Source organism: Nestor notabilis, unplaced genomic scaffold (assembly GCF_000696875.1).
Source record: "Nestor notabilis isolate BGI_N333 unplaced genomic scaffold, ASM69687v1 scaffold5579, whole genome shotgun sequence".
Taxonomy (NCBI): domain Eukaryota; kingdom Metazoa; phylum Chordata; class Aves; order Psittaciformes; family Psittacidae; genus Nestor; species Nestor notabilis.
Window position 1 is genome coordinate 42,994 of NW_009944945.1, and position 14,849 is coordinate 57,842.

Here is a 14,849-nt window from a genome sequence, read left to right on the forward strand (position 1 = left end):
GCTGCTGAGGAAGAGGCAGACCCTGCTGCAGTAGATGTTTATGTTGTGATCTGGCCAGGAGGAGAATTTCATCCCTTTTGTTAGATTGATTTAGGTCCTGCAGCATGAAGCTTTATGTCCTCTCCAAAACTTTTAGGTATTTCAGTCTGTTTATTTAATTTCAGCATTTATAACTATGGATGTTGAACTTATCTCTGTGAATGTCTTAGCCTTTTTTCTTAATCCAACCAGGTTCTGTTAAAGCAATAACAAATACTAAAGTAAATCAGGATTATGTCCTGAAATGGCAGCAGGGATTCGTTAAGAGCGAAGCAACACTGGCATCATCAAATCAGATAAAGGGATTACCTGTCTCTGACTGCATGAATTGTGATCAGAAATAGAGAAGCAGGACATATGCACTATCTGCAGGACCTTTTGGAATTGGTTTAAAAACCATTAGGGAAGAGCTGGCCTAGGGCATAAACAGCCCAGCACTACGGCCAGGCATTAACTTGGTATATCTTAGGCTGGGTCAGTCATTTCCCTGTGGGAGCAGGGACACGGAGAGGGGAGCAGAGCAAAAGTAGAAGCCAGGCATGCTGCCAAGCATCCAGAAAGGACTTTCAGCGTGGGATCCATAGTAAGCAATATGTCTACAGTCATAGACATGGCACGTTTGTGTGTGGCATGATGTATTTATTATGATTTTTATTTTCAGATTAAGTGTGTTGAGATGGCAGAGATTGTAGCAATAAGGAAAGATGCTCAGTAAACCCCTGACTTCTCTGTTGGCATTCTTGGGAAGGGTGGAAATATGTAACTTATTAAAAATCTGTGATTGTATAAAACTATGGGGAGTAATAAACAACCTGTGGAGAACAAAAGGAGCTCGGAGAGGTTTGGGATTTACTCGGTAACTGGAATCGCATGTGGCAAATGAAATTTAAAACTGAAATTGCTCCCTGATTTTTATTACACGGGGGCTGGCAGAGTATAAAACAGAATTGCAAAGTGAATAAGACTCAGTTGAAACCAAAAGGCCTTGAGATGCCTTTGGAGAAACTTAAAGCTTTCATTTTTCTTAACAAGGTGGGGAGCATTTGGAAAATATTACGAGGGGTTGTGAAGCTGGAAATGTGTGATGTTTCCTTACAGAAGTCATGCTCGTCTAATCCTGTGCCCTGGTTATATGGATCAGGGAGCCACAGTATAGGGCTGTGGTTGTTGCTTTCAGAGAAAACATATAGAAATTAGTAATTCAGGAAAGGAGCTGACCTGTTTTGAAGATAAAAGAAGTGCCCAGCATTAGTATTCAAGCACAGAAAGCCAGAGCATGAGAACAGCATCCCACAGAGGATTGTTTGGTATAACTTAGGGGAGTAAAATGGCAACTGAATTGGTAAATGTGCCATGGTTTAACTGAGGTCCTGCTTGTGCTCAGTGTGTCTCTACTGCAAAATGGATCACAGCTCTCTTGCACTAAGTGAACACAACCTGGGCTGAGTACACAGCAGAGGGACCAGCTTGGCTCTGGCAGCTGCATCCTGTGTTGGTGCAGGGATGTGCCTGAGCTAATGTGCTCAGCCTATTGGCATCTCATGGTTCAAAGCAGCTTTGAGAGGCACTGCTGGTGCGTAACTCAGGACCCTGCCTGCCTTGTGCGCTGCAGCTCAGCAGAATTGGTCTGCTGGATGCCATGGAGATTTGATTGGGTGTAATTCCAGCAAGGATATTGGCTTTTTTTACTGTCAGTGAAAGATCCGCATGTGCTTAAGCTTAAACACGTGCTTTGCAAGGTGGTGGTTTCAGTGCCATGCTGGTGTGTCTTCAGCGGTTTTCCCCTGCAAGCGAAGAAACTCCATCTTCTACAGCATGCAGAGCTCAAGTGATAACTGAGCACAGGACGCTAAAGTAAGGCGTGAATGACTATCCAGAAGGAAACCAAGTCTGGTTTGCATGTGGAGGTGACAAAAAGGCTGCGTCTCCTCGGTTAGATGATAGTCATAAGGAGTGTTCCCAAGCACTGGGACACCTTCATTGCAAGTTGCAGGCGTAGCTTCATCCAGGCTGTTACCATCCCTCTTTTGAGTGAGTGTTTGTGAGCATCTTTAGCCATGCACGAAGATATTCTTCCAGCAAGATGTGTGCAGATTGGGAGCACGAAGCAGTTATTTACTGGTTAACACACACACAAGATAGCTGAGATTTAACTAGCTACTGGGCTGAGCATTAGTACTCAGCACATTAGAGAAGGCATTTGAAGAGACTTTCCTAGCCATGCAGGCACCAGTGAAAGGAGAAGGGTCAGCCTTTGCACCTGCCTCCATTGGGTGGTTGTTGCCACCAGTAATGTCAACACCAGCACAGACTGTTGTGTGACTGCCTACTAAACTCACAGCTTCTCCTTTTGGGTTTTATACCGTTTCATGATGTTGTTTTCCCCTCTTATAACCTAGAGCTGGCAGCGATCCCCATCTCATCCTCTGCCTCTATCTGCAGCTTCACATTTCTTGTCTTCCTATAGATTTTCACACAGCTCTTCCATGTGGCTTTGTAGTGTCCTTGGCAGTCTGCAGCTGGGCCGCAGTGGAGCTTGGGCCTGAAGAGGTCCTTGTGGGGTGCTGCAAGGCCAGCTCATTTGCTCCCGGACATGGAATTGTTCAGAGGCTGATGCAAGTCAAGGATCACCAGTAGGCAGTTTGGACAAACTGCCCTGTTTTCAGAATAAATGAGTTAAATAGTATGGATGTGAGATGTAGTCTCAATGAGAATGGTCATGGGCATATTTAATTTATAGACATGGCCACGTTGCCTTCCTCACTTTGCCCTCTGGCAGCAGCTGAACACATGGATTCTCTTGGCATCAGGGTCTAGTAGCAGCGTTAGTTCACCTGAAGAAGACAGACCTTGTGCACCAGGCTCTGGTCACTGATGTAGACACCCAGCAGCCACATTCCCTGGCAGCTTTGGGATGATCAGAACCTGCAGCTAGCGAGGAATTCCTGGATTCCTGCTGCAGATGCCAGGCAGGCAGCTCTCAGAGCCAGTCTTGAGCCTGCAGAGCCTTCTTGAGTTACATGTGCAACGGTTTGGGTTGGTTTGATGGTAGACTTTTGGTTGCTTTCAAGTTACCAAGAAGCAGTGAAACGCATCTTATATGAGGAAATACCGATGTGCTTTATATCACGTTTAGCTTTTTCTATTGATTCCAGCTGGAGAAAGCACAAATCTGAAGGGGCATGAATAAATGCAGAACCTACACTGCATTGTGGCAAACGTTCTGGGAAGATGCAAATTCAGCTTCTCTTCCAGCCCACTTGGCTTATTTGTGTTTGCTTCAAGTCCTTAGAGAGAGTCATGATCCGAATCCAAAGCCCTCTTTGGGTGGTGCTGTGATTGAAGCTCCTGTGCCAGGGGAAAGCAGACATTCACAGGAATGCGAACGCTGACACACAGCAGATTTTCATTCTTTGGGGGTGTCCTGGTTTAAACCAGGGGGCTTGCCATGGATTTTCCTAGTGCAGAGGAAAGATTTTATTCAAGTTTGTCAGGGTGGCAGCTGAAAGACTTATTGCTGGTTCTGGACTGAGCAGCGTGTGCTGAAGCTATTCTGCCCAGCATGGTGAGGAGGAAGCTTTGCAGTGCCAGTGACTGCTCATTGTTCTCTGTAAGCACTGGTAGAGTTGCAAGGTAGAATGAAAAGGAGCTTTACTTCCATGTAACTGCTTGTCAGCTCCCATTTTCCTTGCCACGAGTGTGCTGACAGCATAGTTTGGATTCATATTTGGGGAAGGTGAAATACCCAAGTGCTGCTGATGGATCCGTTGCAGTGCAGCCGTGTACTTACTAGAACAGGACTGAGAACAATCTAGTCATTTGCTATTAATTCACTTCCAGATAGTAACCAGTTTGATCATAGTTGGTGGGCAGCTAAGAGCAAAAGTCCTGCTACTCCCTAGCGGACAGCAGAGCTGGTGGACCCAGGAGATTCCATGCCTGCTCTGCACCTCTGAGCGTGTTTTACTCATCAGTAAGCTTGGACTACATATACACACTATTAGATGCCTGTTTCTGCCAGTTCTTTGGCTTCAGGCAGTACCAAAAATAGCTTTCCTTTAGGGTTTTGGGCTACTCATGATCCTGGCAGCTCTGTTGATCTCCTTGCAGTAACATTTCCTTCCCAGGGAGGGCCCCAGGACCAGGGGTGGTTCACAAGCAGGGTGTGTGACCAGTATGAGACAGAAGGTCTGTCCTCTCCTCACATTTCTAACCATGAGCTGTTTTGACAGCATGACTCGCTGCTCTGAAAGGAATCAGCTGCAGTCTGTGTGGGTTCAACCATAATTACCACAGCTCGTCTGACTTGTGCTACATTTGTCATTTATTTCCTGTTGGAGCCACGACAGTGGCAGTCAGTGTCCCACCACCCTCCTGAAAATGAAGTACTGTTTATTAGAACAGAAGCATGTATTGTTTTAAGAGCTGATGTTCCTCTAAAACAGACTCTGTGCTTAGCAGTCTGGCCTTGGTCACTGTAGTAGATTTGTCTTCCCCACAGAGATGCTTTGTATCGGTGCTCACCCCTGCTGCAGCAACTGTCTCTTCGAATCTCTCCTTGCAGGCACACAGTAGCAACCACACTGATTTGCTCTGTTAACTCCCAGCATCAGCCAAACTAAGTCTGCAGGTTGTCAGGATCATCCCCATTGTGCTGCAGGTGTTACCTGGAGCTTGTCAGCTGGGAAGCTGTTGAGTTGCTTCCTCACCGGGACGTGCTGAGCTCAATGACGTGTGTGTAGATTCCCTGCTCTCCCAGCTAGAGTCAAACTAGTACAACCAGAGAACATGGTCTGAGAGGAACATGGAGTTGCACATCACTGTCCAGATCACATAAAATCAGGCAGCCAGAGACATACTAGATTGATGATGTTTTTAGGGGGGTTGCACAGCTGTGTCACAAACACCAAACAAGGGCCAAAACAGATTGATTTTTTTTGGGGGGGTGTTTTACTGCCTTTTCTGTCTTCGCCTCCATCCTATCTGGTAACTCCACTTTCCATCCCCATTTTTCATTCACCATGTTAGAGCTAAGTGACAAGTGAGGAGTGTTGGTCACCCGTTCTGTCTTGCTCCTGGGTCTCCTGTAAGCACCATGATGAGACCAGGAGGATGCTCTCTGGAGGATGAGGTGTTGCCACATCTGCAGCCATAGGTGAGCCTGCCTGCAGTCTTCTGTTTTTCCTGTTCTTCACTGATCTGAGCAAAACATTTACCTCTCTGAGAAGAGGCATAAATGCAAGTCACCGAGATAATGCAGTCCCAGGCTCCAGCCCTAGATGTCCTTCATTATCAAAAGTTGCCTTGAATTCCAGGTCTGGGGATTTGACTGGGCTGAGGTCTTAGAGCAACTCATTTGCTAATCTGCTCTTGTTTACTCTACAGGGAATTCCCAATGAAAGCTGGAGGTTGACCAAGATTAATGAGCGCTATGAGCTGTGTGATACATACCCTGCCATTCTAGCTGTGCCTGTAAACATTCCTGATGAAGAATTAAAGAGAGTAGCATCCTTCAGATCAAGAGGACGTATACCAGTGAGTGTGACAAGAGAAGCCAGTTTTATGTGGCTTTGTTACATACCTTTGGGCCATAAATAATACCAAGATCAGGCTGAGTGGATTCCAGGGAGCAAATAAATGGTCAATGCATAATAAAAGTGACAGCAACATGTTTGAGGAGTTAGCAACATAATCTGCTGGAACTACTGTTGTGAAAGAGATGTAGACTAAACCAAAATGAGAAGATAAGATAACTTAGCACAACCCAGACCGAATCTCAGTTCAGATCCCGGGAAACACGAAGCAGCCCTATTTAGCTGTTTACAATTGTCTGGCCTATTCTCACTTTCAGGATAGGGGAATACTTAGTGATGCTTTTGATGAAAATGCATATTAAATGAAATTAAGACAAAACACATTGTTAAGATGATCATTTCAGTGGTAACTGAAAAGACACTGGTTTACTTCTCAAGTCTATAGAAAATTAAATCTGTTCCCAAAATGCTTAACTTTCATATGGTGTAACGTAAAGTAAGGCATAGCCCAATGACTGCAGAGTGAGAAGTGTGTTTGTGACTTAAGCAAGACAACAGTGTGCATCATATTTAAAAGTCAGGCTTAAACCTTTTCAGTCACCTTTTGTTTGTTCAAACTTTGAGAATGCCCCTACAATGAATGAGTAAGGACAGAAGTGTTCTTTAATAGAATTATGCCTTCTGGAAGCAGCTAATACATGGCAGGATCTCAGAGCAAGCAATTACAGATAAAACACTTCACTGATTTAATGAATCCCATTTTTCCTTCGTTTCTTTCTTATTTGTTTTCAAAGGTATTGTCATGGATTCACCCAGAAAGTCAAGCAACGATCACTCGCTGTAGCCAGCCAATGGTGGGAGTGAGTGGCAAGCGAAGCAAGGAAGATGAAAAGTACCTTCAAGCCATCATGGATTCTAATGCTCAGTCCCATAAAATCTTCATATTTGATGCAAGGCCCAGTGTGAATGCTGTAGCCAATAAGGTCAGGTGCTTTTCCCTGTCTAAAGCGGGGAGTGTAGACACTTAAAAGCGTGTCTTCCACCACCATTTCAAATGATTCCTGAGGATCACAAAGGGTTTTCAACTGTAAAGAGAATCTTATGCAGTGATCCGATTCTCTAGACAGACTTTTATGGCTGCACTGGTATCTGTAAGATATCTGTGACCATTAAAGATCCACTTGGATTAATCTATAATGGGAAGTGAGATTAGATTGGAAGGGGAAAAGAAGAGTTAAAGTAGTTCTGAGGTCAGACTCTAGCACCCTGGATCTTGCGTATCACCATTTCTCACTTCACATGGTTGAAAGACTGCTTCCTCTAACAGCATCAGAAGTCTGTCCCTGTTAGCCCTGATGGGAGCAGGGGCTACTCAGCACTTCTGAAAATCAGGCATCATGATCTTTCATTTCAAAATAGAAGCTGGGGATCTTTAAAGTCTAGGGATGTTGCTGAGTTCTTCCTGCTGTATAGAATCGTAGAACAGTTTGGGTTGGAAGGGATCTTCAAAGGTCATCTAGTGCAAACCCCCCTGCAGTGAGTGGGGACATCTTCAACTAGTTTCAGGTTGCCCAGAACCACATCCAGCCTGACCTGGAATGTCTCCTAGGATGAGTCTTCTGCCACCTCTCCGGGTAACTTGGTCCAGGGTTTCACCACCCTCTCTTTTAGTTTAAAACTGTTACCCCTTGTCCTGTCCCGATAGGCCCTGCTAATGTTTGTCCCTATGTTTCTTGTAAGCCCCCTTTAAGTACTGGAAGGCCACAATAAGGTCTCCCCGGATCCTTCTCTTCTCCAGGCTCAACAACCCTAACTCTCTCAGCCTGCTCTCATAGAGGAGGTGCTCTGAACCTGCTCCAACAGGTCCGTGTCTTTCCTGTGCTGCAGATGCCTCATGAGAGTGGAGCAGAGGGAGAGAATCGTCTCCTTCGACCTGCTGACCACACTCCTTTTGATGCAGCCCAGGATACAGTTGGCTTTCTGGGCTGCAAGTGCACACTGCCACCTGATGTCCAGCCTCTCGTCCACCAGTAGCCCCAAAGTCCTTCTTGGCAGGGCTGCTTTCAACTTCTTCATCGCCCAGCCTGTATTGATACTGGGGTTGCCCCAACCGAGGTGCAGGTTCTTGCACTTGGCCTTGTTGAGCCTTGTGGGCCCAGTTCTCAAGCTTGTCCATGTCCCTCTGGATGGCATCCCTTCCTTCAGGCCTATGAACTGCACCACTCAGCTTGGTGTCATCTCCAAACTTGAGGGTGCACTTGATCCCACTGTCTGTCATTGATGTAGTTATTAAACAGTACTGGTCACTGTATGGACTCGTGATGGGCACCGCTTGTCACTGATCTCCATCTGGACATTGAGCCTGTGGCCGCGACCCTCTGGATGTGACCATCCAACCAACTCCTCATCCACCAAACGGTCCACTCATCAAACCCGTATCTCCCCAGTTTAGAGAGAAAGATGTTGTGGGGACTGTGCCAAAGTCCTTGTAGAAGCCCGGGTAGATGACATCCAGAGCTCTTTCCTTGTCCACTGATGCAGTCGCTCCATCACAGAAGGCCTCGAAGTCGGTCAGGCAGGATGTGCCCATGGTGTAGCCGTGCTGGCTGTCTTCAGTCACCTCCCTGTCCTCCATGTGCCTTAGCATGGCTCCCAAGAGGATCAGTTCCTTGATCTTCCCAAGCACAGGGGTGAGGCTGACAGGTTGCTAGTCCCCAGGCTCCTTTCTACCCTTTTTAAAGTGAATGCCTCATGCCATCACTGTAAGCCCTGTTTTAATGGAAGAACTGCTTTGTTGCACCAAAGCTGATTTTTTTCCTTAGTTTTAAACTGTCTTTCCCTCTCCTTAGGAAAGGCAATTAGTGTGGGGGACATACTCCTCTGGAATAGTATGGTAAATCTGTAAATGACAGAATAGTGGCTCTAATGAGCTAGCAGCTTGAATGGGGATAAATGATAATTACAGAGAAGAAGAAAGCTTGTAATGTGATATTCTTTGGTAAAAATTACAGCATTCATTCACTGTTGCAGGAAAGAGACACAAAGTGTGTGCCTGTACATGTTTGTTCTCATTTGTAAGGTAAATCCAGTGTTTTCTGCCCCCTTTAGATACCACAATCACTGTGGTATTTTGTCAGCTGATGTTTGCTCAGGACGAACGATGGGGATAAAGTCTAAAATATGGATTTGCTTAATGATTTGTATGTGGATTCTGTTCTTCAGGCTAAAGGAGGGGGCTATGAGAGCGAGGATGCCTATCAGAATGCAGAGTTAGTGTTCCTGGACATTCACAATATCCACGTTATGAGAGAATCGCTGAGAAAACTGAAGGAAATTGTGTATCCCAATATCGAGGAGACCCACTGGCTGTCTAATTTAGAGTCAACTCACTGGCTAGAGCATATCAAGGTACGCAGCTCTGCATCCCCTGATGTGGGTTGGCAGCCACCAGTCTGTTCTCTGGGAAAGGTATCCAGAGGCAGCTCCAGGGCTGGATTTTCAACTCATGAGAAATTTGAGGACTTGAAATTTGTTTTCAGTTTATAAACAACTAAAACCACGGTTTCATGGAATGGGGAATCTTGGAAGAGATGGGAAGAGGGACAAGAGCGGGGGTTGAAATACTGAGAGATGGTGTTTTGGCACTGAAGTGTGTTCCTGGGTAATGCTAACAGTGAAAGCCCTGGTTCAAGCACAGGAGTCCCAGAGTTTCCAAGCTCTTGACTCAGGGATCCTCCACATCCTGGTGTTACTGATGGTCCAGACCAGCAAATGCTGGGATTTTGTGCCCCATCAGCCTTTCAGGAATCTAAGCACAGTCAGAATGATGGGGCAAAATGCTTCAGCTTCTCCAGTTGTTGCTTTTCAAATGAAGCTCTTTCTCTCCTAGCAATGTCCAGCTTACATTGTCAACCTGCTAATGCAGACAAGGGGCAGATCTGCTCCTGGGGCAGTTTCAAGGCAGTGGCCCTTTGTGTTTATGTCAGACACAGAATTGCTCCTGCATTTAAATCCTGACCTCTTCAAGGACTGAGCTTAATGCAAGAGCTCTTCTAGAGCTGTGTCTGCACTACAGCTTAGATGTGTTGTCATCTGGCTGAAACAGCAGATGTGTTCACCAGTTTGCTGTCCTACTTACAAAGTAGTTGGAACTGATTTACCATTCTCCTTGAGGCAGGCAGAGCCCTTGGTTTGCCCTGTGTTGTCACTGGCCATTTTTCATTTACAGTTTCTGTTCCAACGAGGTTTCATAACTTCAGTTTTCCCCTTGCCCTAGCTCATTCTCGCTGGAGCCCTTCGCATCGCGGACAAGGTGGAGTCAGGGAAGACGTCTGTGGTGGTACACTGCAGCGATGGCTGGGACCGGACCGCCCAGCTCACCTCCCTGTCTCTGCTCATGTTAGATGGCTACTACCGGACTATCAGGGGCTTTGAAGTGCTGGTGGAGAAGGAGTGGCTGAGCTTCGGCCACAGATTTCAGCTGGTGAGTCTCTAGCCCTGGGAAGGCACCGGACAGAAAGTTATTGTCCACCTTGAAGGCTTTCAGAGGAGTTTAGCCCTTCCTGTGAGAAGCCTCCCAGCTGAACCCACAGAAGAAAGGTGAATGATGCTGCTGTTGTTTTCTACCTGTAATTCCAGTCATCTCTTAACCTCCCTGGAGACAGTATTGGTTAGATACCAGGAGCAGGTAGTATTAAATCTCTCAGGAGCCTGGCTGACATGTCGTGTTCCCATGCTTAAGCTTAAACTAACAGTATGCTTTGGGTCCAGGATAGGTGTTTCTGCTGGGAATTGGCAGAGACCACGGGGATATGTTCTGCCTCTCTTTCCAGTTCAGCCCATTTTCTGAGACTGCTTGGTCACTGTCACCTAACAAATGCCTTGGTATTGAAGAGAGTGGGGAATGTGGTTGTGGCCTTGGCCTCATATTCTCTTCAGGTACATTTTATTCTTGGGGAGGCTTTTCATTGTTTAGGTAAAAGCTCAGCAGCTTGAGACTGGACCAAGAGTAGCTCATGGTGGTGTCCCTGGAGCTGCAGAGAGGCAGCATTGTGGGGTGTGTGATGCAGCAGTTTATGGTTTGCACTGATGGGATTTGAGAGAGCCTTTCAGTAGAATCCTTTCAGTCTCTGTTCTTGTTGTGTTTTGCTGGTAGCTCTTCTTTTGTGGCTGTTAATTTTGGCAATGGATAGAACAAGGTCTGTTTACAGCACATGTGATGGTAGGTTGCATAATCAGATGCTCTGAGGAAGGTGGAGAAACTGAGGCACTGAGGTTTTGCCACAGCAAAGCTGTTACCTGGTGTTTGAATGATGAGTATTTTAGCTTCCCTGCGTATGTGAGGAAGATAATGATACTGATTTCCTTTGGTGAGGGGACAACAGCATTACGGAAGTAGGGATCTCTGTTACTTACGTGTTCTTGTTCTTTGTACAGTACTTAGGGCTCCTGGGTAATACAGAGCCCCTCATGTGCTGTGCTAGTTGTAAGGAATCCTGTCTTGGCCACACAGCACGGTGGGGGCTGGAGGCCTACTTCTGGGGATACTTTCATCACTGCCTCTTCTGAGGTGGCGGGAGATGGGCTAGGTCAGTGTTTGTACAGCGCTTGGAAGCTGCGAGGTGTTGTGTGACGGTTCCCGCCGCATGCCGTGCCTGTAGGTGCTGCTCACATCTAGCACACTGTACTACTGCAGTAGCCAGGACGACAGCTGCAGCTGAAGCAAGAAGTATTCTCATTTTTTTCCCCTCTGAACTGTAGCTATTGACTGGAACCGGTGCCAGCACAGCATCTGGAGCCGCTAGTCAAACAACTCGTGTTTTCATTTAGCATGAAAATATCCCCATAAAGAAATCTCACTTCAAAGAGGAAGGGAGTAGCTGCCCTTCACTCCTTTACACACTGATAGGGACAAAGCAAAACCAAGATTCATTTGAACCGTGTTAAAAGCTGTAGGTATAGATGTGGGTGACTGAGAGGAGACCCCAGCAGTTTCCCTGTGTGGCTCAGTTCTCTGTCCTGCTCTGTTTCAGAGAGTTGGCCATGGAGACAAGAATCACGCAGATGCAGATCGCTCTCCTGTCTTCCTCCAGTTCATCGACTGTGTCTGGCAGATGACAAGACAGGTGGGTTGCTGGCTGGCACACATGTCCACAAACCTGGTGTACCAACGTGTTGCACGTTGTGTGGCCACAGGAACAATTTCCAAGCTGGACCTGCAGACTCTGTTTAGGGGAGAGCCTGAATGCACAAGCGCACAGGCAGGCCATGATGTCAGCTTGAATCAGTTTTGTTACTTAGTGGGTGCTGCTTACCTACATGCTGCTGTAATAAATGTGAGCTTGTGAGAAGAAGGTTGCCCAGAGAAGCTGTGGCTGCCCCATCCCTGGCAGTGTTCAAGGCCAGGTTGGACACAGGGGCTTAGAGCAACCTGCTCTAGTGGAAGGTCTCCCTGCCCATGGCAGGGGGTTGGAATTAGATGAGCTTTAAGATCTCTTCCAACACAAACTATTCCATGATTGTAAGACTCATCATGCTCTCCTTGGGTTGCTCCTGTGAGCGGGCATCCTGACCTGCAGCTGGTGATGGTGGTCAGGATGTTGGCTGGGGCAGCGTGGTCAGAGCAGGGTGGCTTGTGAGGGAGGAAGGTCTCCTGCTCTCCTCCCCATTGCCCCAGCCTGTCTTTGTGGTTCACTGCGTGTGTTCTTTCTGACGCTTTGTGGAGCTTCAGTTCTCCCTGTCTTTGGTCTGGTCGTTTCTGCATGAACACCAGCAGTAAACACAGCTCCCACCTATACACCTGCTCCTCCCGCTGACTCCTGTTGCAGGGTGCATCCCTGCTGTTCCCTCTGGGAAGGGCTGCATTACACACACAGGTTATTTCCTTTTGGTTCTGGGCAGTTTCCAGTTCTTTTTATGCATTATTTCACATGTGCCTCAGCCTGTTGCTCACAGTCTCGTTGCAGGGGCTGCAATGAGGGGCAGGCACAGCAGAGCAGGCTTCGGTTTGAAGCAGCGCTGAGTGTGTATAAACACAACAGTCAAACCCTTCAGACCTCTGGCTTTTGCTCAAAATTCCTCTCTGCACGTGTAGAGCAGCTTTCCAAGAGAGAAGCTCTCACTTCTGGAAGGAGCAGATATGATCCTGACTATCCAGCCAGGCAGGGAACAGGGACAAATCCTGGTTTAGAAATCAAAAAGAGAGGACAACTCCTTACCACAAAGTGGGAGAAGATTTGCAATTCCCATTCTAAAATGCCAGCCTAATTTTCTGGTTCTGTCTGAAGTTTCCCACAGCATTTGAGTTCAACGAGTACTTCCTGATAACCATCCTGGATCACCTGTACAGCTGCTTGTTTGGGACCTTCCTGTGCAGCAGTGAGCAGCAGAGAGTGAAGGAGGTAAGACAGCTTCTCGCCAAGGTGAAGGCCTGTGATTGCTTTAGCAGGCCAGATGTTGCTAGAGAAGTTGTTTCAGTGCTCAAAGACAGGGGTAGCTGCAGGTCTGGGGAATGCCAAGCTCTCTTCTTAACAGCTGGGACATGGGTACTTTCCCCTTTGCACAAACTGCTGTTGCAGACTTCACATTTCAGATCATTACCACTTCCCTCTGGACAGTCCCACTGCTTTCAGCATGGCTTTCAGCTACTCACTAGTGGCTGAATAGCGCCTGGTGTCTGCTAGGTAGTTGGAAATGCAGTTTTGCTCTGAAGTTCAGTTTAATGTAATCTCCTCTGTGGAGATTGGTACCTTTTTGTCCTCCCTTTTCCTTGAAGTTGTCCCTTTAGGTTGCTTTTAACTACCAAGTGTGCATTGTCATTCTGCACACATAGGTTACAGCAAGTAACTGGTTCTTGCTGTGCTTGCATTTTCCCAAGAGGGAGAGGACAGAGCTGCCAGTGTTGGGAAGGACGTGCCCCTAGGTCCTGCCACCAGCTCTGCCCTGCAGTCTGGTCCAGGTTTGTTTGCCGAGGGAGGGGCATATAGATGCATACATTCAGACCCAGTCTGGAATCAGGAGGAAGAGCAGTGACGCTTATTCCATCTCACCTACCTAAAGAAGCATTTTGTCACCAAAAGGTTGGAGCCCAGCATCACAGAGGTACACTGAGGACAGTACTGCGTGAACCTTACGTGGTTGTATTCGATAGCACATCAGTTAAAAACAATCTAAAGATATACCGTTGTACTGGAGTGAAATCAGGGTCCCTGCTTCCTCTGAAGTTCAGAGTGCTGGAATAATTGTAATTTTCAGAGAAGAAACCCCCCGTGCTGTGTAGGTTTGGGTTTTTTAAGGCCTCAGCCTAGTGAAGTACTTAATCTAGAAAGCACTTCCACACTGGTTTCATGGGGACTATTCACCAGCCTAATTATTCCACTAGATCAGGGCCTAAGTCAAATGTTTTCTTTATTTCTTTGCAATTAAATACTCGAGCAAGTCCTCCAGGAGCAGTTTAAAGAGTGAAGTTTAACTAAAGCAGCGAGAGCTCAACGCCAGCGTCCCGTTGCTGTGCCAATGGCGGTTCCTGGTAGGTGTTCCTGTGCCAAGGGAGCGTGTGTGCCTCTGCCTGCCTCTGTGTGCTTCGCCTGCAGTGACCATATCAAAAGAACAGGGTTATTTTTTAAGCTACAGAAAGGCAAGGAGCTCTGTATTAATGACAGGCAGATGTATATATGCCGTTGTACTTTATAGATAAACGCTGGGATTTGTAGGGGAAATAAAGCCTCCTCCACCCCCTTCCCTTACAGAGCCTTCCAAAAAAGACAGTATCGCTTTGGTCTTACATCAACAGCCAACTGGAAGACTTTACTAACCCCTTGTACGTGAGCTACTCCAACCACGTCCTGTATCCCGTGGCCAGCATGCGCCACCTCGAGCTGTGGGTCGGCTACTACATCCGCTGGAACCCCAGGATGAAACCGCAGGTACGTCGGTCTCCTCCGAGGATCTTACTTCTGTTTCCCTCTCTGCTAGTGCTAATGCTGTCGGTTTGGAGTCCAGCACCTTTGAAGCACAAGGAGTAATGTACAGACTTACAGTGATGCTGCTTAAATCTAAACCCAAAAGCCTAAATGCAAACGCCAGCAAATGAAACAGCAGCACCGACTGCTGCCTGGTGTGGGTGTGCAGCTGGAGGCTGCTGCCTCATGAAATCTGCAGGAGCTGGTGATGCTCAGCAGGTTGGGAAATCTCACTCAGAATTGGGGGGAAATCATAGAAATCACAGAACAGTTTGTGTTGGAAGGGACCTTAAAGCTCCTCCAGTTCCAACCCCTG

At 47.0% G+C, this 14,849-nt stretch overlaps 1 protein-coding gene across 1 annotated transcript in view; it reads left to right on the plus strand.

Moving 5' to 3' along the window:
- The window catches only part of MTMR2 (myotubularin related protein 2), a 39,770-nt gene that overhangs the window by 24,033 nt on the left and 888 nt on the right, over window positions 1-14,849 (plus strand). Inside the window, exons 7-13 of the mRNA XM_010022657.1 lie at window positions 5,425-5,574; window positions 6,368-6,556; window positions 8,796-8,981; window positions 9,850-10,056; window positions 11,606-11,698; window positions 12,860-12,973; window positions 14,321-14,497. Of these exons, the coding sequence (XP_010020959.1) occupies window positions 5,425-5,574; window positions 6,368-6,556; window positions 8,796-8,981; window positions 9,850-10,056; window positions 11,606-11,698; window positions 12,860-12,973; window positions 14,321-14,497 (1,116 nt within the window). The remainder of the gene's footprint in view (window positions 1-5,424; window positions 5,575-6,367; window positions 6,557-8,795; window positions 8,982-9,849; window positions 10,057-11,605; window positions 11,699-12,859; window positions 12,974-14,320; window positions 14,498-14,849) is intronic.